Source organism: Pristis pectinata, chromosome 5, assembly GCF_009764475.1.
Source record: "Pristis pectinata isolate sPriPec2 chromosome 5, sPriPec2.1.pri, whole genome shotgun sequence".
NCBI classification, from domain to species: Eukaryota; Metazoa; Chordata; class Chondrichthyes; order Rhinopristiformes; family Pristidae; genus Pristis; species Pristis pectinata.
This window is the reverse complement of record NC_067409.1, coordinates 58,451,179-58,475,770: the sequence shown is the minus strand read 5'-3', so window position 1 is coordinate 58,475,770 and position 24,592 is coordinate 58,451,179. Positions and strand designations below refer to the sequence as shown.

Genomic DNA, 24,592 nt, shown 5'->3' with positions numbered 1-24,592 from the left:
ATAGACAGTTGAATAGGCAGGGCCTAGACGCAGGAAAATGGGATTAGTGTAAATTGACAGAATGGTTGTATACAGATGTGGTGGGCCAGAGGGCATGTTTTTCTGCTGTATGACTTGTGACACTGAGAAGGGCCAGGTCCCATTCAAATACAAGCCTCTTGCCACTTGGCAGTTCAGTTACACCAAGAAATTTTATCAGCACTAATTTGCTGAATGGGGAGGGATGCCCACCAAAGCAATGGTTGGAGATTGTAGGGGGTGGGGAGGGGGCGGGGGAGGGAAAGACATATTTGTGAGCTACAAGTTGCAAGATGGCCATGGAGTCTCAGCAATAGCCAAGTCATTCTGGTTATTGTGGCTACTTTCTGACTGGAAAGAATAGTAACAATGGCCAGTTACTCCCGTCAGTAAAATTGAGAATTGATAAGCTAGCAAGCCATTCCATGATGGGATAAGATGTGTACTGGGAATATTTCCACCACCTTTGGATGAGGTGGACCAAGATATTGTTGTGCACCTAATCAGAAGAAGCCCTCAGGGTCAGGTGTGAGATGGACTGCTAGGTTCAGTTGCCTATTATTGTAATTGATTATATGTGTACACTGATGGAGTGTTCTGTAGAGGTGTAGCCCAAGGTACATGTCCTAAAAGAAAATGCTTAAATTTGTGTTTGGTTAAATACCTGTTTCATGAGAGAGAAAGGCTCAAGACATCATGGTAACACTCCCAATCTATGCACTGGCACCTGATGGATTATGTCAGGGTCCAATGAGAGATGACGAGGAGGTCCACCTCACCCATACTGTGACAGATGCTAGACTGACCAATGACCAATCTGTTTTGTTAATTTTAATGACTGATCACAAAATGGTGGCAGCAACAGAAATGCTGCCACGGGAAAATTTAGTGTTGAAGATATCAAGAACCCTGCAAAGAAAGTTCATTTCAGTCAACCTGATATCTCACACTGTTCACAAAGCCTGGACCACCCTAAAGACACTGTAATTAACACTGTAAAGAGATGCATGGTCTCTCTACCAGAAAACATTAGGACTGGTTTGATGGAGTTAACTAGGAGATCCAGCAATTAATTAACAATAAACACAAGATATTCTTGGATTCAAATTACTACACTTGAAGGGAACTGCCCCACACCCCCTATTATACAACCACCTGAAAACCAACAAGAAAACTTGTAACCTAAATGGTTAGATAGAAAGGGTGCAAGTGATCTAGTGGCTCACTGATATAACCATGACATGCACAGATGGATGTCAGTTTTGACAAGACTGCCTATGGCTGAAACATCAAGAAAGAGGAAATCTTATCAGTGATGAAGAGGCAGTCAGCGAAGACACACACTGATGATCAAATCCTCTATCATCTTCAGTGAACCAGTGTCGTCTGGCCATATGAAGATGAGTGCTTGAAGATCAAGACCTCAAACTTAGCAGAAGCAGTAGTAATCTCTGGCCTCTGTGTGCTGAGTCGGAATACCAAAGGTAGGCAACTCATAGCACTGGAAATGTTCTATCACTGCTCCCCCCGCAAAATCCTGCATATCCCTTAGCAGGATAAGCAATCCAACGTCCGCTTCCTCTCTGAGGCCATTAGCTCAGCATTGAGTTTCTAGTTGCCCTTAGCCAGGGCTCTGACAGGTGAGCCACATGGTTCACATTAGTAACACCAGATGCATTAAGCAATCACTCCTGAATTTCATCAAGGCAAGGGATTACCAGGAAAGCAGAGAAAATACTTCAAGAATGTTCCCAAAGCTTTCTTAAGAATTGCAACATCCTTCTCCCCCCACTCTTTCCCCCACCCCCCCACCCAGCCCCATGGGAATCTCTGGCCAATGATCAACAGGAACATTTGGGATTGGCACTGAGAACCTCAAGTTTCTTTGTTGGAAGCGCATGGAAGGCCAATGGAAGTGGTGGAAAGAATGCACTGAAATCCAGACTATCCACCTGGCTGCCCCGTCAGGCACCTCTTGCTTCACCTGTGGCAGAGTCTGTGAGTCCCATGGGAATGTTGAGAACTAGAGTGGAAATAAGTCGCTTTCAACCTCGAAGGGCTACCTAGGAAGGACTCCTTTTCTCTTGTCCATTTATTCCAAACTCCCTTGCTCCCACAGTAGTTATATGCTTCTTATCTCTCCCCATGTGCTCCCTGAACATTCAAAACTGTTGATCATATTTCTTTGAAAAATTCACCCTTCTTCCTGTATACTTGGAAGCTATTACCCCATTTTTAACCTCCTTTTCCTCTCCAAAAACCTTTAATCTGTTATTGTCTCTCAAATCCATGTTCATTTCCTGCAACGCCACATCTGAATGCTAACTCCTGTTCAAATCTGCTTTTCCGTGTTTCCTTGTTCTATTGCACAGATAAATGCAGCAATAATGGTGTCAAATGTGTGTTACATTGCCATTAATTTCACTACTGTGTCATCAGTGCTCTTTGTGCATGTGTTCATAGGAATGCCAAGTCAAAAATATCATGATGTGATATTTGTGTTATAATTCAAAATTGGAGCATTTAATGTCCTGGGCTATGTAATTGCATTTCCAGGCTATAGGTGAATATATTTTTAAACCTCTGCTATAGATTAAATGCTAATAAGAGCGAACTTTTTCCATTAAATATGCAAACCCCAATTTACAGGCAATTACCTTTTAGATTGGTAACTGACTATTTTATGTATTTAGGTGTTAAAACCACCAAGAAACATAAGGACTTATTTAAAGCTAATCTACTGCCTTTAATTGACCATGTTAAACAATTATTTACTAAATGGTCCCCACTGTCTTTATCATTGGTAGGCCGAATTAATGCGGTTAAGATTAATATTTTACCAAAATTTTTATATTTATTTCAAGCGATTCCAACTTTCGTCCCAAAATCTTTTTTTGATACCTTTGATTCTAAAATTCTTTCATATATTTGGCAGAATAAAAACCCAAGGTTAAGTAAGAAATATTTACAAAAACTAAAAAAGGATAGTGGTATGGCCCTGCCTAACTTTAGATTATATTATTGGGCAATTAATATCAGATATTTAATTTTTTTGGATACAAGATTTAGATGTAATTCAATGTCCCAAATAGGTACACCTTGAGCACCAATCAGTACTTGGATTTTCATTAGTTTCTATTTTAGGAGCTTCACTCCCTTTTGCAGTTACCAAATTAAGTAAACATATGATTAACCCAATTGTTAAACATACAATACAAATATGGTTTCAATTTCGTAAATTTTTTGGATTGAATAAATTTAATTTATCAAGTCCCATTCAATCTAATTTTTTCTATCATCCATCCAGAGATGACTCAGCTTTTTCTATAAGGAGAAGGAAGGGAATAGTATGTTTTCGTGATTTATTCATTGATAACTGTTTTTCATCTTTTGAACAACTGTCTAACAAATACAATTTGCCTAGATCACACTTTTTTTGATATTTGCAGATCAGAAATTTTTTAAAAGCCACTATACCCTCTTTTCCGATACCTTACAAAACTGAAATTACGGAAAAAATTTTAGGTCTTAATCCTTATCAGAAGGGCTTGATAATAATAATCTATGATTTAATTATGAAAATACATCTAGAATCACTGGACAAAATTGAGAATGAATGGGAAAGCAAACTCCAGACATCTTTACCTACAAAGACATGGAAGAAAATTCTTCATTTAGTTAACACATCTTCAATGTGTGCCAGACACTCTTTGATACAGTTTAAGGTAGTTCACAGGACCCATATGTCAAAAGATAAGCTAGCCCGTTTTTATCACCATATAAATCCTATATGTGACAGATGTAAATTGAATGTGGCTTCTTTGACACATATGTTTTGGTCCTGTCCTCTTTTGGAAAAATATTGGAAAGATATTTTTAACATTATTTCAACTGTATTGAATATTGATTTACAACCTCACCCTATCACTGCAATTTTTGGATTACCAAGGATAGAGTCTGGCCATTTATCTGCTTCCACTTACCATATGATTGCCTTTGTTACATTAATGGCCAAACGATCCATTTTGCTTAAATGGAAGGATCCAATACCCCCTACTACTTTTCAATGGTTCTCTCAAACTATATCCTGTTTAAACTTGGAAAAAAACTAGGACTGGTACTGTTGATCCTTCGTTTAAATTTGAAGATATTTGGAGTCCATTTATTCAATATTTTCACATGATATAGATCCTCTTTTAATAACTTTCCAACTTAGAGGAACAGAGTTGACGACATGATATTGCTCTGTTTCTACTGAGAAATTTCAGTCCAGTCTTTTTTTTCTTTTTTTTTTTGAAATTTTTCTGTTTAGTTTGGTTTGATATATTGTTTATGACTTTTCTTATTGATTTGGGGATTTTTTTTCTTTCTTTTCTTTTTACATATATATATGTGTGTGTGTGTGTGTGTGTATATATATATATATATATATATATATATATATATATATACACACACACATAAAATAAATCTTTTTCTTCCTTTTATATTATATTCATTTACTTAGAGATCGTGGGATCTACAGATTTTTTATATTTTATTGTTCTTTATGATTATCTATATCATGATTGTTCTCCTGATCTCTTTGTATCACATGTACGAACATTGATGTTACATACTAATCTGTATTAATTTGAAAACTAATAAAAAGATTGAAAAGAAAGAAAGAGATCCATATTAAAATAATGTAGAAATGTTTGTTGAATGAATTAATTATTCAGTTGCTTGTATTAATATTAGATATACCTTGGTTGAAATGCTAACAATGTGGCAGATCTTAGTAAGATCATGAAAGAGTCAAGTTATGGAAGTCAACTGAGGAGAATGGAGTGCATGACTGTATCCAAAACAACAGTGAGATAAAGAGGGACCAGGAATGATGATCACGGTTGTAACTTTGATTAGTTCAGGCCCAGGTTTGTGAAGGGACCAGAAGCTATTTTTGGAGGATCTCATAAAGAAGATACAAGTAAAGGTAAAATTGTAAGTGTGGGGCAATAAGTTCTTGAGAGAGGTCTGAGGAAAGATAGCATTTTCAAAACACAGGAGGGGTTGGGTGTAAGTTTTTTTGAGAAAGATAATAATAGCCACCTGGAAGGAAATAGATGAAGCAGACAAATTGAGAATAGCACTAACCGCAGACTGGTGGTGAAGTCAAGTGGTCAGGAGATAGGACTGGAGGATATTCAGGTGGCAAGTAATGATATGATGTTTATTGATGGTTGGTAAATAACAGAGGAAATGCTGGATATGTAAAGGAAATTTGGGAGTCAGTACATAATCAAGAGGAGGGATAAAGGAGGGGCAGTGGTCAGGAGTAGTAAAAATGGGTTCGGAAACTCATTGAAACTGATATTTGAGATAAAGGGGAAGGGAATGGTAGCAGATGGTTTGCATGTAGAAAAGTCTAAAACTCTTTCCACTCTCCAGAGGAATCTTGGAATAGATTTAAAATTTGAAAATAGAATCCTGCCAAATTTATGTGGATGAACCATATTTGGTGTTGGATGGTTAAAACAGTAACTATCTATGTGTAAGCAAACTTGTGTATTTGATACATACTATAGCAGAAAGCAAGGTTGGAGTAGAAGTCTATCCAGGATCTAATGGGAAGGTGGATATTTAGGGTGGTGGGTGGCAAGGCAAGTTATGGATTCATTAGAATAATGCGAGAGAGATCAGTGGAAGTGTTGTTATTATGGATGAAATACCAGATCTGCTAAAGATTGATGTTTCCAAAGAATCAAGAAAATACTGGAGGGAGTCTTTTCTTGCAGCAAACAGCAACATAAAATGATTTGGCAGATTAATGTGCTGGAGAAAGACATCCTGAAGTTTCAGAGTTGTAAGTGGCTGTTGTGTGGTGAGCTGTCAGTGGCGGAGGGGTTGATTTTGTTTTCACAAGAGTTCTGCCAATTTTTGGCACATTTGGAAAGCTTAAAAGATTCAGAGATGGGCCCAAAATAATACAACAACTCAGGCAGCATATTGAATAGCATAGAAATGGGGAAAATGGATCACCCAACGTTTTTTTCCTCATTTCTGCTTCTAAAATAAGAAGCAGGCATTTGAGTTGTGACATTCTAACAGGAAAAAAATCAGTGTCAATTTTAAATTTAGGATTCATTGATTTCCAACAGAAAGAGTTCCAGATGATTCTTTTCAGTTGTTGGCATTTCTAGAAGACAAATAGTCATTGTTAGAACCCATGGAACCACAGCCATTTTAGATTGCGTAGTTACATTGAGAAACAGTGGGTCTTTTCAAATGTTCTTAGTACTTTAATTGCTCCATAAAATATCTTGACAGATTCCGGAATCTGAACAACATCTTTTCAGGAAGATTGACTCTTAACTATTTGCACTGCAGTTCTTATTTCCAAAATGCTTATTTTCAGTTATTTGACAATTTTCAGAGCAAAACACGAAATAGTCTAGATGCTAGAAATCTGGTACACAAAGCAGAGATGTTGGTAGCATCTAGCACATCAGGAAGCATTAACAGCAGAAAAAAATGTTACACCCTTCAACAAGAGCTGTGGCAAATATTTGGGAAAACAGTATAAAGAGATGCATATACATGCACGCAATGGAAAAGAAATAGAATGACTACAAATCGTTCAAGGAGGAAAGTGGTTAAGCTGAGAAAAAAGGCAAAATAGAAGAAATCAATGAAATGGAAGTATATATGAAACGGGGTTGTTCTATACCATCCCACCCCAATTTAGTCCCCTGGGATCCACACCAAAAGGCAGAGAACAAAGATTAAATTATTTCCTCATAGTTTCACCCTGTTGGTCCTAATTTTCCACAGCAATTGATGAAAGGCCAGTAATTCTAGTACATTTCACTGAGTGCATCCCAGTCCTTGATTGACAAGTAGGCACACAACGATAGTTTCTAGAGATCTCGCTGAAAGGGTGATCTGGTATTATGTGGCTGAAGTGACTGTTAATTATTGTTTCCTTCCAACTTGGATTGGATAAAAGGATCTCATCACATTATTGTAAAAAATAAGCTTTATAATGCCTTTTGTTTGAGACTTACTTATAGGGTTATCTTGGGGCATAAGTGCAAGAAAATGCCCTTATAAGAAATGAAAGTGAGTTATTTTACCTTAACAGGTAGCTAATGTTGATATAAAGTGAAAACAAAGTATAAGAAATGCTCACAAATGCAGTACAATTTCAGCAGTCACAGAATTTCTTCAGCAACCAACAATCTGCTGGAGGAAAAGTGGGTCGAACAGTATCTGTGGGAGGAAAGGACTTGTCAACATTTCAGAGCCGAAAATCCTCTGTATCAGGACTGTGTTCCCACAGATTCTCTTTTACCTAATTTTGATGTCTGTGACTTGTGCACATATAATCGATTTGCAATTTCTGTCACTTTTATCTCTGTGTATTTTATGTTTTGCTTTGGGATATTTCCAATCAATTTCTAATCAATTTGTTTCCTATTCATGCAATAACGCATTTGTCAAGATGTTCTATAATGATGAAAAGTGTTTGGTCAGTTGCCAAAACTCTGACCCAGAGCTAAATAATTCAATCACATGGACTTATGTATTTTTCATTTGATTCATTGGATGTAGAGAAGACATTCCCAAATTGCACTTGAAAAGTGGTGGTGAAGCACCTTCTTGAATTCCTGAACTTGTGCTGAAGGTAGACCCACAGTGTTGTTTGAAGTTGTAGTTTATCTCAGTGGCAGTGAGTGAACAGAGATCCAACTGGTGCAAGAGGGAGATCCAGGAAGATCACAATTGGATGAAAATTTGAAACAGTTAAAGAAATTTTCCAGGCTGAGATCAGAAAGCAGTCTTGTTGGACTGTTGAAGTTGGATGGAATGATAATATTCGATATTGAAATTGACAAACGTTGATGCAGCTTCCACAGTTGGACCGATGGCCATATTGAACAGAAACATGGAGTTGGAAGGGGCAGATTGATATCCCTGGTCTTGCTCCTGAGCAAATGGCATTAACAAAACCTTTAAGGTTCCAGACAACAACAAATTGTCTCTTTCAACATCATAGAACAGGAAGAAGCCTAAAAGACCAAATGCCATTTGACAAACAACAAATAGTTTCTGGAGCAAATGGTATCTCTGCCAAAGTTCTACAACTTAGCAGAGAGGAGATTCAGACAAATTCCTAACCTCATATCCCATCCCTGAAAGGAGAAAGGCATACCTGGAGATTTCAGGAAAACTGCAATCGTATCCAACTTCAAAAAAGGTGACAAATCTGTCTGTGGTAATTACAGACAAGTCTCCCTGATGTCTGCCACTGAGAAAGTCATTGCCACAGTCCTCCTCAACAGCCTCTTCTTAGTGGGTGAAAAACTGCTCCCTGGAACAAAATATGGATTCTGTGTATCTCGAGGCAAACAAACATGATACTTTCCGTGTACCAGCTCTGAGAGAAATGCAAAGAGCAGCATCAATTGCCATCCCTCTCGAACTTTACTACCCATAAAAATTTGTCTCCGTCTTAGATTGAGAATGAGAAATGAATGAATTGCATTTTGAGGGGATAGAGTGGTTGTCAATAGTTGAATATCTAATGATAATGGTGATACTTGGTTGCTGACTATTCTCGGACATCCCCAGTACTACACCTGGAAAGCCCCTCTTTGGATCCCTGGAATCATTTGGGAATCCAGAGTTATTTGGAGGGCTCTGAGGACATGCAAACTTCCCAATCGAGCTGTGCTGAGAGATAACAATATCATGGACAAAGTCAGCTACAGCTCTAATTTTTCAGTGGTTAATTAGTAACTCAGAGTCTGGACTACCCATGAAAAGATATTAGTTCAAAACCCCACCATGGCAGCTGTGGAACTTAAAATTTAGTTAATTAAGTAATACTACTTTATCAGTAATGGTGATCACAAAACTACCTAATTGTAATACTCCCATACATAAATGCTAACTCCCTCTACACCATGTCTGTAGTGCATACCATCTACAAAATACACTCTAGTTATTACACTAGGCTTTTCTGACAGAAGCTTCCAATCCCACGACCTCTATATCCAAAGACATTAGGTATCATAGGAACACTACTGTCAACCTGAAAGCCATCCCAACCTGGGAATATATTCCCAGTAATATGGCCCTTCATTGTCAATGGGTTTAAATTCTGGAACTCCTATTGGCTCTGTGAAAGTGTTTGAACCAGAAGAATTGCAATATTTCAAGGCCAATTAGAACTGGGTAAATAACAGGCCTTGCCATCGGCATCCTTTCCCTGACATCCTGAAAAATTAATAGATTTAAAAAAAGTACTTCTTGGTAGGAAATATGCTGTTGTTACTTGATCTGGACTATATGTGACTCCAGACGCACAGTGGTGTAGTTGACTGTTAAGTACCCACTGAAAGGGGATAGATGGGGTGGAGTTTGTTAGGTGTGTCCAGGAAGGATTCCTGACACAGTATGTGGACAGGCCAACTAGAGGCGAGGCCATACTGGACCTGGTATGAGGCAATGAGCCTGATCAGGTTTCAGATCTCTCGGTGAGAGAGCATTTTGGAGATAGTGACCATAACTCCTTGACCTTTATCATAGCCTTGGAGAGGGATAGGAGCAGACGATATGGGAAAGTATTTAACTGGGGGAAGGGGAATTATGATGCTATTAGACAGGAACTTAATGAATAATTTGCTTCAGTATTCACCAGAGAGAGAGACCTTGACAAAGCATATTGATGAAGGTAGAGCAGTAGATATGGTGTACATGAATTTGACTAAGGTGTTTGATAAGGTTCCTCATGGAAGGCTCATTCAGAAAGTCAGGAGGCATGGGATCCAGGGAAACTTGGCTGTGTGGATTCAGAATTGGCTCACCCATAGGAGACAGAGGGTGGTGGTAGATGGAGCGTATTCTGCCTGGAGGTCAATGACCAGTGGTGTTCTGCAGGGATCTGTTCTCGGACCCCTGCTCTTTGTGATTTTTATAAATGACTTGGATGAAGATGTGGAAGGGTGGGTTAGTAAGTTTGCTGATGATGCAAAGGTTGGTGGTGTTTTGGATAGTGTAGAAGGTTGCTGTAGATTACAACAGGATATTGATAGAATGCAAAGCTGGGCTGAGAAGTGGCAGATGAGTTGAACCCAGAAAAATGTGAAGTGATACACTTTGGGAGATCGAATTTGAAGGCAGAATATAAAGTTAATGGCAGGACTCTTAGCAGTGTGGAGGAACAGAGGGATCTTGGGGTCCATGTACATAGATCCCTCAAGGTTGCCAAGCAGGTCGATAGGGTTGTTAAGAAGGCGTATGGTGTGTTGGCCTTCATTAGTCAGGGTATTGAGCTCAAGAGCCGCAAGGTAACGTTGCAGCTCTATCGAACTCTGGTTAGACCACACTTGGAGTATTGTGTTTAGTTCTGGTCGCCTCATTACAGGAAGGACGTAGAAGCTTTAGAGAGGGTGAAGAGGAGATTTACCAGAATGTTGCCTGGATTGGAGAGCATGTCTTATGAGGATAGGTTCAGTGAACTAGGGCTTTTCCCTTTAGAAAGGAGGATGAGAGGTGACTTGATAGAGGTGTACAAGATGGTAAGAGGCACAGATTGAGTGGACAGTCAGAGACTTTTTCCCAGGGCGACAGTGACTAACACGAGGGGGCATAATTTTAAGGTGATTGGAGGAAGGTATAAGGGGGATGTCAGGGGTAAGTTTTTTTACACAGAGTGGTGGCTGCATGGAAAGACTGCCTGCAGAGGTTGTGGAGGCAGATACATTAGGGACATTTAAGAGACTCTTAGATAGACACATGAACGATAGCGAAATGGGGGGCTATGTGGGAGGGAAGGGTTAGATAGATCTTAGAGCAGGATAAAATGTCAGCACAACATTGTGGGCCAAAGGGCCTGTACTGTGCTGTAGTGTTCTGTGTTCTATGAAAAGGTCTGGAAATCAGTTGCATGGTCAATTTTCTGAGGACAGTTAAGGATGGATAATAAATGCCAGCCTTGCCAGCAATGCTCACATCCTGAAAAATGAATTTAAAAATTACTTGGTAAACTATGTGGCATCAATAAATGTTGCAGTAATATGCTCAGAATTGTGGTACTAACCTTTGTCTGAGTGGAAGGATAGCTCAGGACATAAATGAGCAGGAAATATTTGGTATTATGATGGTGTACAATCAGAAATAGATGCATACCTAAGAAATAAACACAACCATTGCCACATGTTGGTAAATGGTGACTGGTTTTCAGAGGTGAGAACCATTAAAATAGATCTAGGAGAGAACGTCTTAGAGATAAAGTGATGGAACCAAAGTTACAGAACTCTATTTTTACTAGAATAATAAGTACACATAAGGTAAAGATGAATTTGTTGCTTGAGGCATAGAAATCAAAATTTTCCCTATTCCAGTGTTATGTAACAGATATCACCAATGTAGCTATGTAACAGATATCACCAATTGTGGAGGTTACAGTTTTTCAGAAATAGATCCCCGGTGGAAGGGAGTTTAGTAGAGCCCTGTTCTAACTCATATTCATCTGAGCTGATTTTTGTACTCCTCTTTGCTCTTAATTATTTGTGCATCGGGGCAAGCAATCATTTGGTCAGAGAATGCAACTTTCCTTGACTGAACTATTTGTAATCGGAGAAATAAATGACTTTATATGTGACCAGCAGATGGGATAAAAATCTGGGAAACTCTTCTGTACCAAATATAAAAGTTACTATATCAGAGTTTAGCAATTTTATCTATAAACAATATCATCATTCAGCGATTTGATCTGTAAACAAAAAAAAATCCAGAGGAATTTAAAAAAACACGTCATTATGGTGCATTTTTCTAGGATTCAAACAGTTGTACAACTTGGCCTGGCTTGCATTAACTTTAGGCAGATTCTACAGAATCTACATTTAATAATGCATTTTGCTATCCTTCATTTCCCCTTTGGGATTTGAAATTTCCTCACATGACTTAATTGAGTAGAAAATAGAGTTACTAGCATTTGCTTGTTGAAACCATTCAGATGGGATTATTATTGTAGCGGTTCAAGGATGATTCTTGCATAGACAAACATAGCAACCATCCTGTGTTAGTAAAATAAGGAGCAAGGAATGAAGAAATATGGCATCTGGGTAGAGTTCTCTTTGGACACTAGTATGTTCAAAAAGGTTTTGACGAATGCAAAGACAGTGTCCCAGTTTTGTATTTGCTCACACAAGCTACAGAAAAAAAATATTTCAGCATATGGCTTTGAATTCGTGGGACATGATCGCAATGGTAACATCATAGTTTAGTTTATCATGCTCTTCAATGCTGACCCTATTGTGGAGTCAGTAGGCACATAGCTGTAACTGCCACCACTGTCCCATGCCAGTGCCCCCCGTCCCATCTGGCTGAAGAACAGAATCCACACTTTCCATTAGCAGGGTTTTCCCAGGAAGCTGCCGCCAACCTCTGCTGCCGTGCAAGGGGGCTGATCTGCTTTTCTGAAAATGGTCTCACTGCTTTTCAGCACTGCCCTGGGTGGATCCCATTTGCTTGCCCACTTGCACCCACCTGGATGCCAGAATATCTCTGCAGTTTCGGTGTACTGGGTGCTAACTAAGCAAGTGCACGGGAAACTCTTTGGGTGGGAAGATGGTGCCCTGATACAGCTTTCTGACAAGATTTGTCTTTTTAGGAACAGTGGCGATGCTTCCCTATATAAAGTGTCAGTAATGCTTGCAATTAACAGTGCCCTATTGTATCTGAATCATTGTTGTATTTTGGGGGATTTGGTGAGGTGAGGGGATTGTGGCGTGATGTTATTGACAAGAAAATAGTGGAATTGCTGAGTAATTTTGACTTCGTATTTCTAACCAATGAATGACCGTCATGTATCATCCATGGCATTATCACCCATGTGTAGCCCTCCTTCTCTCCTCCAACTGTCTATTGTGCTTTAAATTATCTCAAATAATTGTATGTGATTTCAACTCGTAGCAACCAAAATGCCATTCCAAGCATTGGTCTTGCACCTGGAGAGAGGACAATTTCTGGAGATTTGAGCTGTCTGTCTGTTAAACATTAACAGCTAGAAATATCTGCCTGTGTTCTATTTATCTCACAGGTGATAATTAGGTTAAGTGGAATTTCTAGTCATTAGTTTTTGCTAAAAGAATGAATATTGATTGATTGCCTTGCTACATTATCTTATTTATTAATTGCACTTTTTTTTTCTAAAGGGCGATCGTGGTCTTACTGGTTTAACTGGTCCAATTGGAAACCCTGGAATTGGATACCCAGGACCAAAGGTAACTAACACCATTCTCTTTCTATCTGTAGTGAAAATAGATTTGGTTTGTCAAATGCTTTTGCTCAGTTTCCCTCAGAAAACCAACTTTTTCATTTCTGCTGGGAACTTGAGAGACAAACTTTGGTTCATAGTCAGCAACATATTACAAGAGGGAAATATAAAAATTCCTAGCACTGTGCCACACCAAAAGTCATCCTAATATTAGCCTATTTCTTGAGAGCACTACCCAACCCACCAATCATCCAACCAGGTCCTATTGTGCTTTCACATTACAATTTTTTTAATATAATAAACCCCTAAGTTTTTGACTGGGCACAAGGAGTTTAAATTTTCTGTGCTGGACGTTTTTGTGTTAAGCAGGCCAGGTGGGATAAGATTTGACTAATGCACATGCAAATTTATTGGACAGAATGAACAGAACATTGACAAGTAAAGGAGTGACTTAATTGAGTCCAGTGACCACAAAAGCATGAAAGACCACATGAGTTGATGGAAGATCATGCAGAGTTTTAAAGTTGGGATAAATGGTGTTAAGATTGGGCATGATATCTTGTAAACTTCATTTAAAAATTAAATATATCTCTTACACATTCATACTTACAATAATACAGAAGGAGGTCATTTAGTCTCCCTCTCCTTAGAACCCTGTAGCCCTGCAACTTATTCTCTCTCACATACTATCAACTCCCTTTTGATTCTTTTGCCACTTACCTACTGCTGCGCCACAATGCCGCTCCATTAATTATGTGTACCTCTTATCTTTTTAAAAAGGTATTCATTTCAGTCACCCTTTCTTGAACTATTTTAAAAACCGTCTTTTTGAAAGTAGAATGCTTGAACAGACTTCGGAATGTATAGCTTATGTTAACAAATATGAAAGTGCATTGGAGTGCATCTATTGGCTCAGATAATTAAATGGGAGGCAGGAAATAGTATTCAGGAATAATGGGTAAATCTTCTAATTGTCAGGATCTTAAAGGTATCCCACCTATATCTATAATAGGGTCATAGATTATCACTATAAAAGTCGAAATTGTGGGTGAGTGGAAAGATCTAGGTTTCAAGTACAGTAATCACCATCTATGCTGAGTGATTATTCTACATCAATATTTTTAAACAAAGGGACTGGTTGTACGGTATCCTAATATTCTCTCCCACAAAGATGAATGGGGATGTAAGCTGTGAGGAGGATACAAGCGGGGGAAAAAGGCAGGTTACCTGACTAAGAAAACAATGGCAAGCAGAATATAATGTGGAAAAATGTGAGGGTTAACCATTTTGGTAGGAAGACCAGAAAAGGAGAATGTTACTTAAATGGTGTGAGTCTATTGAATGCAGGAATTTACAGAAATTTGGATGACCTTGTAGGCAAAAGCACAGAAGGTTATCATAAAGCAAGTACTTAGAAAGGCATTTGGCAAGTAGTCATTAAATGCAAAGGGATGAATGTACAAATGTCAGCACATTTGTTATAACCATGCAGGGCTTTGGTGAGGCCAAATCTAAAGAATGACATGCAGTCTTATTCTCCTTGATTCAAAAAAATATAGGATATACTTGCTTTGGAGGCAGTTCTGAGATGATTCACGAGATTGATTCCTGGGGTAATGGGTTATCTAATGAGGAAAGGTGGAAGAATGAGATGTTACTTCATTACATGTACAAAAATCCAAGAGGGAAACGTGGAGTAGATTCCAAGCAGTTTCTTTTTCCTGATAGAGACTCAGAAGTAGAGGGTTTAGTGTTAGGATAAAGAGTCGGATATTTTGGATTGAGATGAGGAAAAGTTTCTTACTCACAGCGTTGTAAATCTGTGAACTTCTTACCCCATAGGATTAATGTTACTTAGTGGATGAGTACAGTCCAGTCTGAGACTGATAGATGTATGACAATCAGGGGATCTGGAAATTTGGCAGGATAATGAACTCCATTACTTTAAATATGGGTGGTAGTAGTGTGATTATTCACTAAAATGAAAGAATTATTAGCAAGTGCATGTAGAGCAATGTGGGTAGCTATCAAAGACAGACATTTCTGATTTAGGGAGAAATCAGCTCACAGGCAGTTCTCAGGAACAGAACCCTTATGTAATCCGGGAACTGCCTGTATTTCCTTATAATGTAGGAGGAGACCAATTCAACCCATTATGTCTATGCCAGCTCCTCAGAGCAATCCTATTTCACCACTAATTTTCCTAATTAACCTAATCTCCCTACAGTCCCAACAATTGATCCCCAGATTCTATCACTTACCTACACACTAGGGACAATTTATAGTGGGCAACTAACAGCCCATACACCTTGAGGTGTTGCGATGTTTCCACTATTTGGAGAGTCACGAACAAGGGGACATAGTTACAAAATAAGGGGCCTATTATTTAAAACTAAGGTGTGTAGAAATTTCTGCTCTCAGAAGTTAGTGAATCTAAGATAAAATATCTTTATCAGTCACATGTACATTGAAACACACAATGCAATGCATCTCTTCCGTAGAGTGTTCTGGGGGCAGCCTGCAAGTGTCGCCACGCTTCCGGCACCAACATAGCATGCCCACAACTTCCTACCCGTGTGTCTTTGGAATGTGGGAGGAAACTGGAGCACCCGGAGGAAACCCACGCAGACACAAGGGGAGAACGTACAAACTCCTTACAGACAGCGGTGGGAATTGAACCCGGGTTGCTGGTGCTGTAATAGCGTTACGCTAACCTACACTACTGTGCTTTGGAATTCTCTGCACCCAAGGGTGGTGGAGGCCAGATTATTAGATATATTTAAGGTGCAGATAGAGAAATATTTGAAGGATCAAGGAATTGAGGATTATGGGGTACTGGCACAAGCAGGGAGCTGAGACCAGAATAGATCAGCCATGATCATATTGAATGGAGAGGCTGGCTTGATCGGCCAAGTGGCCTAATCCTGCTCCTGTTTTCTTACATTGTGTGTCTTTGGGATGTTGGAAGAATTCCGAGCCCCTGGGGGGAGCCCATGCAGTCACAAGGTAAATGTGATGGATTCTTTGATAGATGAACAATTTACTCCTGTTACTGCCCATGCAGTGTGAATATTTAAAAAAATGTACCTCACTATATAAGTGATGTTTCCAAATCGTATTAACTTTCCACTGACAACAGACTTTCTTCTGTTGAATAAGGTACCAAATGAAGTTTGCTTATAAATAAAAAAAATTAGGCGATTTTCTTTGCCCATTTTTAGAATGTTTCAAAACCTTTAGGAAATTATTTTTTGGAAAAACTAGTACTGTTATTTCTTGTAAATGTATCAATGAAATTTTTCAGTATTCATTGAAAAGCAACACCAAGTAAATGAAATATCTTCATGTCCTTAGGGTGAAAAAGGTTCACAAGGAGTATCTGGTCCTCTTGGTCCTCCTGGGATTGGAGAACCTGGATTACCTGTAAGCAACATTAGATCTTTTTAAAGCATAGTGATATTGTATTGGTTTATATCATTTTCCCCAAACAGGAAACTATTGAACAGTTTTGTTTCACTGCAATGCTTTAACCTGTTTTATGTCACTGTTTAATGTCACTTTTCCCATTTGTTAACCCATGTACTGCTCACACCCACTTTCAATCTCATTATTTTGAGATTGAAAGTGGATGTGAGGAGTACATAGGTATCTTTCATTGAGGATTATGGAAATTAAATGTTTTAACTAGTTTTTTTGATGGAATGGGAATATGCTGCAAAATATGTACTTTGGTTCCTACAATAAGGATAAGGCTTCCAGTTGTAGATTTTGGAAGCACATCAACTAGTGGAAGCACATTTTAGGAGATTAATGTAGGTATGTTGTTCTTCAAACATTGTTTTCCTATAAATTCCCATGAATTCTGAGGCCTACAATGCTGCAACCGCTTCAGCTTTCTCATCCCATGAGCTCCTCTATGTCTGGTGACCCATGCTCAGCAACCCATGCTCAATAACACCGTCTAATCATCCTGATGCTGATTCCTTGGCGTGAAGAAGCAAGTGTACAATGCCAGATGGGAGAAGTGTGCAGTGAAATTACCTGAATGTTAAGTGGGTGAGACAGGCAAAGCCCTTTCTTTAAATGAATGTCCCGCGCTGACGTGTTCAGGCTGAAGTCTCTTAAAGATTGCACTTCCAGTTTCCATTTGCTTTGGCAACACATACACCTCTTTAAATAGGATTTATAGTAACAAATACTCCAATAGATTCTGAAAATTAACTGACCAGGGAAATTCTTCCATAAGTACCTCTCATTCCATGATTGGGATATGTTTAATGGAGTGCTGCTACATTGACTTTGGGATTTATCTGTTGGCTGTCATTAACTTGGAGTGGTTGGGAATTTGTGCACTGGGATTGAAAGTTTGGGAGTAATTCAGGCCTTAAAGATAACATCTACATTAGAAGGGTTCATTTTTGTTTTCTGCAAGAAATTGGATATTTTTTTCTATCTGAGCAACTTTAAGTGACATGATCAATTTTGATTGATGTCTTCTTGAAGCTGCCATTGTCACATTTGTGGTATGTTAATTTAAAGGATATACTCTCTGCGAATGAGTTTGTATATTTTGACTCCATTACTGGAATGAAAGCTTTATTGCTGCATACCAATCTGCCCTGTGGGGAACAGTTTGGCACCATTGCCAAACAGTAGGCATAGAAACTGGGGTAACAAGTACATATGTGAAGAATATTAGGGACACATTTTCATTTTCATTATCCATATGGTAATCCAACAAAGCAAAATTCCTCATTGCTGTATTAAAGATCGCATTTGATTTTCATTCATTCGGGCAAGTTCTATAACAGGCAACATCAGTGAAAATTAGAAACCCCAGTTAAAGTTGATGAGTTGCCTGTTCGCACAGATCACTTAGATTAAGCTTGATTCTGAGTTTGTACCTTCTTCAGGTTCTTTGGGTCAGGTATGCTTTACAGTTCAATCACAGCCTGAAACCCGAAGGTAATGGTTTTTAACCCTATTTCTACAGTTTAAATGAACTTAAGCATTTGTATATGCAGCTGCCTTTTTAGAACATAGTACATAGTTCCCTGAAAATGGAGACACAGTTAAACAGGGTGGTGAAGAAGGTGCATGGCATTGAGTACAAGAGTTGGGACGCCATGTTACAGCTGTACAAGACATTGGTGAGACCACACTTGGAATATTGTGTGCAGTTTTGGTTGCTATGCAACAAGAAGGACATGATTAAGCCAAAGAAGGTGCAGAAAAGATTCGCAAAGATGTTGAGTTATAAGGAGCAACTACATAGGTTGGGACTGTTTTGCCTGGAGCGAAGAAGGCTGATGGGTAACCTTATAGAGATTTATAAAATCATGAGAGGCATAGATAGGGTAGATAGCCAGAGTCTGTTTCCCAAAATATAGGTTTCTAAAACTAGAGGACACAAGTTTAAGGTGAGCAAGGATTAAGGGGTAAAATTTTCACTCAAAGTGTAATTGGTATATGGGATGAACTGCCAGAATAGGTGGTGGAGGCAGGAACAGAATGATGTTTAAGAGGCATCTGGACAGGTCCTTGAATGAGTAAGGCACAAGAGGGATATGGAATTAATGCAGGCAAGTGGGATTATTATAGATGGGCATGATAGTCAGGATCGGTGTGGTGGGCCAAAGGGCTTGTTTTTATGCTGTACAACTCTGACTCTAAAATAAAACTTCTGGGAATAATAGAAAGAGGAAAACTGAAAGGGTACACTTAATTTCTAAAATGTACTTTCCGTTACAATGTGATATTTAATCAAAACATTCAAGATATTGTCTCCCACACTTTCCTGTTTTCTCTTGCAAAGTTTAAAAGCATGGTTCTACCATCAAATTCTCAAAAGTCCTTTAACATTTTGCACAGCTGTAAAAAGGGTTTGGATTTTCCATTTTGCTTGGCAATGAAATACATCTTTCTGAACTAGATTCTAGTCCATCCTTAGTGGCTCTATTGTGTGTGAGGGCACGGCCTGGAAATTTGTGGCCATTATGGCTCGCGGGATGCATGTTCTTCTTACAAGTAAAAATTGTGCAGCCCACCATAAATTGGCATGTGGTAGGCATCAGTCCCTTTGCAAATTTAAACCAAGTGCCTCACTTAGGACTTCCGCAACAAAATCACTTTGCCCATACCAAAATCACTCTGGAAAGTTGGGTCATATTTGTGACCTAAAAGGCAGAGACCAAAGAGCTGCCTGTTGGGATGTAACCAAAAAGATAAATCAGCCATTAATTTTAGAATCATGACTAAAGGGAATAACCAATAAGACAACAACACAAAGTGAATTAAAAAATCAAAGAAATACCCAGCAATACACATAAAGTGCTGGAGGAACTCAGCAGGTCAGGCAGCATCCATGGAGGGAAATAAACATTCGACATTTTGGACCGAGACCTCGACTGGGGTCTTGGCCTGAAATGTCAACTGTTTATTTCCCTCCATGGATGCTGCCTGACCTGCTGAGTTCCTCTAGCACTTTTTGTGTATTGCTCCAGATTCCAGCATCTGCAGAATTTCTTGTGTCAAAGAAATACCCAGAGTCTGCAGTAGTTTAGATTTTTAACCTGATGCTATCAATTCTCTCACAGTTTTGTGAGAGGATCCTGGAAGCCATAGAGTCATGGCAATTCTGTCCAACTGGCAGAAAATGTATCATGTACTATGACCATGGTGTCTTGAGGATTCTATTTCCTCCACAATTCTGTACTTGTTGATTAAGTAATCAGCAAAGCCAGCAATGTGATCCCAGTAGGGAAGGCACACTGTGTCTTCAAACTACTGCAGTCACTCATTTCCTGAAGAAGTAGCCAATTTCCACCCCACCGCTTTCCACCACCCCCTACTTCAATCTGTGAGCTGCCAAGTACATGAAGATATACATTTGAAGTCTGCCAAGAGTGTTAAACTAGGTTGAACCCAACAGATTTGTCAGAATCAGAATGGAAATTGCTGCCCCACAATCCTGGCAGCAGTCTTAGCAGAATAAAACATTCTGGCTTGTTTTTTCAGAAGTCAGAACATGAGTTGAATGTGTCTGTATTTATGGGAGATTCCACTGCCCTAGTTCTCTCATGCCCAGCACCAAAACAGGAAAACTGGACAACCACATCATATATTTAGATCCCATACAATGAATCATTTTTGTTTAGGTTCATCGTGGTCAATAATCATTATCAGTGTCCACATACAGTAAAACCCTGATAATCCACCATCTGACTGTTTGAAAATTGTGATAGTTCAGCATCCAGCTCACCAAGTGCTGATTTTGAGACTCTCTTTAACATAGCAGTGCTTTGGTTCCCATGCTTCCTTTAACATACCAGTTGCTGATTTTCATGTTCCCCATCACACATTGGGGCCCCGGTTCCCACCCTCCCTGAAAACTCACCTTTTTCCCACGCTCACTCCCTTGAAAATCACCTGGTTCTGTTTCCCCTGCCCCTTTGAAACTAATCTGGTTCTGTTTCATGCACCCCCTTGAAAATTCAGTGTTTCTGTTACCCACACTATCTTGAAACTAGCCAGGTGCTTGTTTCAAGTGCTTCCTTTAAGCTTACCAAGTTCACTGGAAGATGTGTTATTCTACTGTGTAATGTCTAAAATAAGTGAATTATAAGTGTGTTGGAGTATTAATAGGGAATAACATCTAATAGTCCAGGACATGTTGAATTAACAGAGTTTTACTGTAATGGTAAAAGCATTAGCAAAGGATGCAGTGTCCGAGACCTGCAACATTAACTCATTCTCTTTCCACTGCTAAGTTTTTCCAGCATTACCTGTTTTTATTTCAGCATTGGAATAATGTTTTGGTTATTTACACACCATACATATTGGTCTGTACTTTTGAACCACCTTGTTAATGTATCTATTTTGGACAAAAGGAACAGAAACTGTGCAATGTAGATTCAGTGCAAGTTTGCCAGAGTTGATAGAGATTTGCAAAGTTAATCCATTTTTTGCTAGACATGAGAAGCTGATGAGATTTATAGAGTAATACAGCATGGAAACAGGCCCTTCGGCCCAACTGGTCTATGCCGACCACAGCAACCTCCCTACTAATCCCAGTTGCCCGTGTTTGGCCCATAACCCTCCAAGCCTCTCCTCTCCATGGACCTATTCAAGTGCCTCTTAAATGTTGCAATTGTACCTGCCTTGACCACTTCCTCTGGCAGCTCATTCCAGCTACTCATTACCCTCTGTGTAAAGAAGTTATCTCTCAGTTCCCTTTTAAATCGCTCCCCTCTTGTCTTGCATCTGTGCCCTCTAGTTTTGGACTCCCCAACCCTGTGGAAAAGATTATGGCCGTCCACCTTATCCATACCCTTCATAATTTCATAAACTTCCATGAGGTCACCCCTCATCCTCCTACACTCCAAGGAATAAAGATCCAGTGTGGCCAACCTCTCCCTATAACTCAGGCTCTCCAGTCCAGGTAGCATCCTCATAAACCTCTTCTGCACCCTCTCCAGTTTGACAATGTCTTTCCTATAACAGGGTGACCGAAACTGTATACAATACTCCAAGTGCGGCCTCACCAACGACTTGTATAACTGCAACATAATGTCCCTACTCCTAATCTCAATGCCCTGACTAATGAAGGCCAGCATATTAAATGTCGTCTTCACCACCCTGCCTACTTGTGCGGCTGCTTTCAACGAACTGTGCACTTGTACTCCCAGGTCCCTCTGTTCCACAACACTCGTCAGTGCCCTGCCACTCACTCTACAAATCCTATCCTGGTTTGACTGTCCAAAATGCATCACCTCACACTTATCTAAGTTGAAATCTATTTGCCATTCCTCAGCCCATCTCCCTAAATGATCAAGATCTCTGCAATTCATTGTAACCTGCTTCACTAACAACAAGACCCCCTAATTTAGTGTCATCAGCAAACTTGCTAATCATGCCATGTACATTCATATCCAAATAATTTACATACATAACAAATAATAGAGGTCCCAACACCAACCCCTGGGGCACCCCACTAGTCACTGGCCTCCAGTTGGAGAATTGACCTTCAACCATCACCCTCTGTTTCCTATCATTGAGCCAATTCTGAATCCACCTCGCTAGCTCCCCCCTGAATCCCATGCGACCTAACCTTCCAAATCAGCCTGCCATGTGGGACCTTGTCAAAGGCCTTACCAAAGTCCGCATAGATAACATCCACTACCCTACCTTCATCTATCCCCTTAATTACCTCTTCGAAAAACTCCAAAAGGTTCGTCAGACATGACCTCCCACGCACAAAACCATGTTGACTATTCCCGATCAGGACTTGACTGTCCAAATGATGGTAGATCTTGTTCCTCTGAATTCCCTCCAGTAACTTCCCTACAATTGAAGTCAGGCTCACCGGCCTGTCGTTCCCTGGCCTGTCCTTGCCACCCTTCTTGAACAATGGAGCAACATTAGCCACCCTCCAGTCTTCTGGAACTCCACCAGTGGCCAAAAACTAAGCAATTATCTCTACAACAGCCTCAGTGAATTCTTCCCTGGCCTCCCATAAGGTTCACGTATGCACTTGGTCAGGCACCTGAGGATTTGCGCTTCAAGGCTGCAAATATCTCCTTCCTTCTAATAAGCATATGATCCCAGACCTCACTACTTATTACCCTCATTTCTTTGGCATCCACGATATTCCCCTTCATAAACACTGAGGAGAAATAGACATTAACAATCTCAGTCATCTCCTGCAGCTCCACACATTGGCGGCCCTGATGGTCCTTAAGAGGACCAAGTCTCTCCCTAGTCACCTTTTTACTCTTAATATAACTGAAGAATCTCTTGGGATTATCTTTAACCCTGCCTGCCAAATCCATCTCATACCTTTTTGCCCTCCTGATTTCCCTCTTAAACCTGGTCTTCAGCTTTTTATATTTGTTGAGGGATTCATTTGTACCCAGCTGCCTAAATGCGATGTACGTTTCCTCCTTTTTCCTGACCAAGGCCTCTATCTCTCGTCAGCCAGGATTCCCTGAACTTTGTATGATTACATTTCACTCTAACAGGAACATGTTGCCTCTGGACTCTTGATATGACCCTTTTAAAAGTCTCCCACTTGACAACAGTTCCTTTGCCTTTAAATAAAGTCACCCAGTTGACCCCAGCTAGATCCTACCAGATGCCCTCAAAGTTGGCCCTGCACCAGTTCAGGACTTTAACCTGTGGACCTGTTCTATCTTTTTCCATATCTGTTTTAAAACTAATACAATTGCGTTCACTGGACCCAAAGTAATCCCCGACGACCACTTCAGTTACTTGGCCCGTCTCATTCCCTAAGATGAGGTCCAAATTCGCTCCTTCTCAAGTAGGTTCCTCAATATATTGTGTGAGGAAACTATCTTGGACTCACCACACAAATTCCACCCTATCTAGGGGCTTAAGATAAGGAATAGAGAAGAGTAATAAGTAACCACAAATTAAAATGATAACAAAGAAAATTAAAAGTGACCTCAGAAAAAATTGTCGACAACATGGTTTGGTTGAAATATGGACTCTTTGCATTATGCACTAAGATTTAACTGGTGATGTTTCATGTGGAACCTTATCAATTAACTTTCAAAACAAAATATAGTTTACCCCCATGTTATGGCAGTTTGGGTAATAGAAATTCACCCTTAAGGAATTCATTAATCACTACTGAAATAATTTGAGACATAGAACAAAAATTTGCTCTTACAAAATTTATGTGAGAAAAAATAAGTAACTAAATGCAAAATGCAAAAGAAGAAACAAATCTGTCAAGTTTTACCAAGGGTTCACATTATGGAAAATTGCAATACAGATGATTTTCTTGGAACGCAACCCCTCCATAATGTGGGGGTGTACTATGATGGGGGTGTATTATTATCTCCTCAAAACAATCAATCAGATTCATCAGGCAGGATCTTCCTTGCCTAAAGTCATGTTGATACAAATTTGGATACCTTGGTATTTCACTTAGAGAGTCAACCAGAAGGTTAACATGGGAAATGGAAATGCATTAATGGGGGTTCCTTTTTTATGGACTGAAGTACGATATAATTTTGTGCTTATTGGTGTTAAACTTTAAGTTGTTCTGGGTGTGGGGGCTCTAGTGTTATGTGGGGAATCTGAAAATGAGTGTGATTTGTCAGTCAGCAGCTTTTTAATCCACCATTGGGCTGACATATTATTTCTGGTGTTCCTTACCAGTTTGGTTGAATAAATGTGATGACAATGTGCATGAGTCCATTTCAACTTCAGACTTTAATAGGGCATTGCAAACATGACATTCAAGAGATTCTGGGATTCCTGCTGGTCAAGATATCTCTGGTA

The 24,592-nt window shown here is 39.5% G+C and overlaps 1 protein-coding gene across 1 annotated transcript in view; it reads left to right on the top strand.

Annotated features, from left to right (window-relative positions):
• LOC127570961 (collagen alpha-1(XXVIII) chain-like) overlaps nt 1-24,592 on the top strand; it is a 123,566-nt gene that overhangs the window by 28,268 nt on the left and 70,706 nt on the right. The window contains exons 9-10 of the mRNA XM_052016929.1: nt 13,224-13,292; nt 16,640-16,708. Of these exons, the coding sequence (XP_051872889.1) occupies nt 13,224-13,292; nt 16,640-16,708 (138 nt within the window). The remainder of the gene's footprint in view (nt 1-13,223; nt 13,293-16,639; nt 16,709-24,592) is intronic.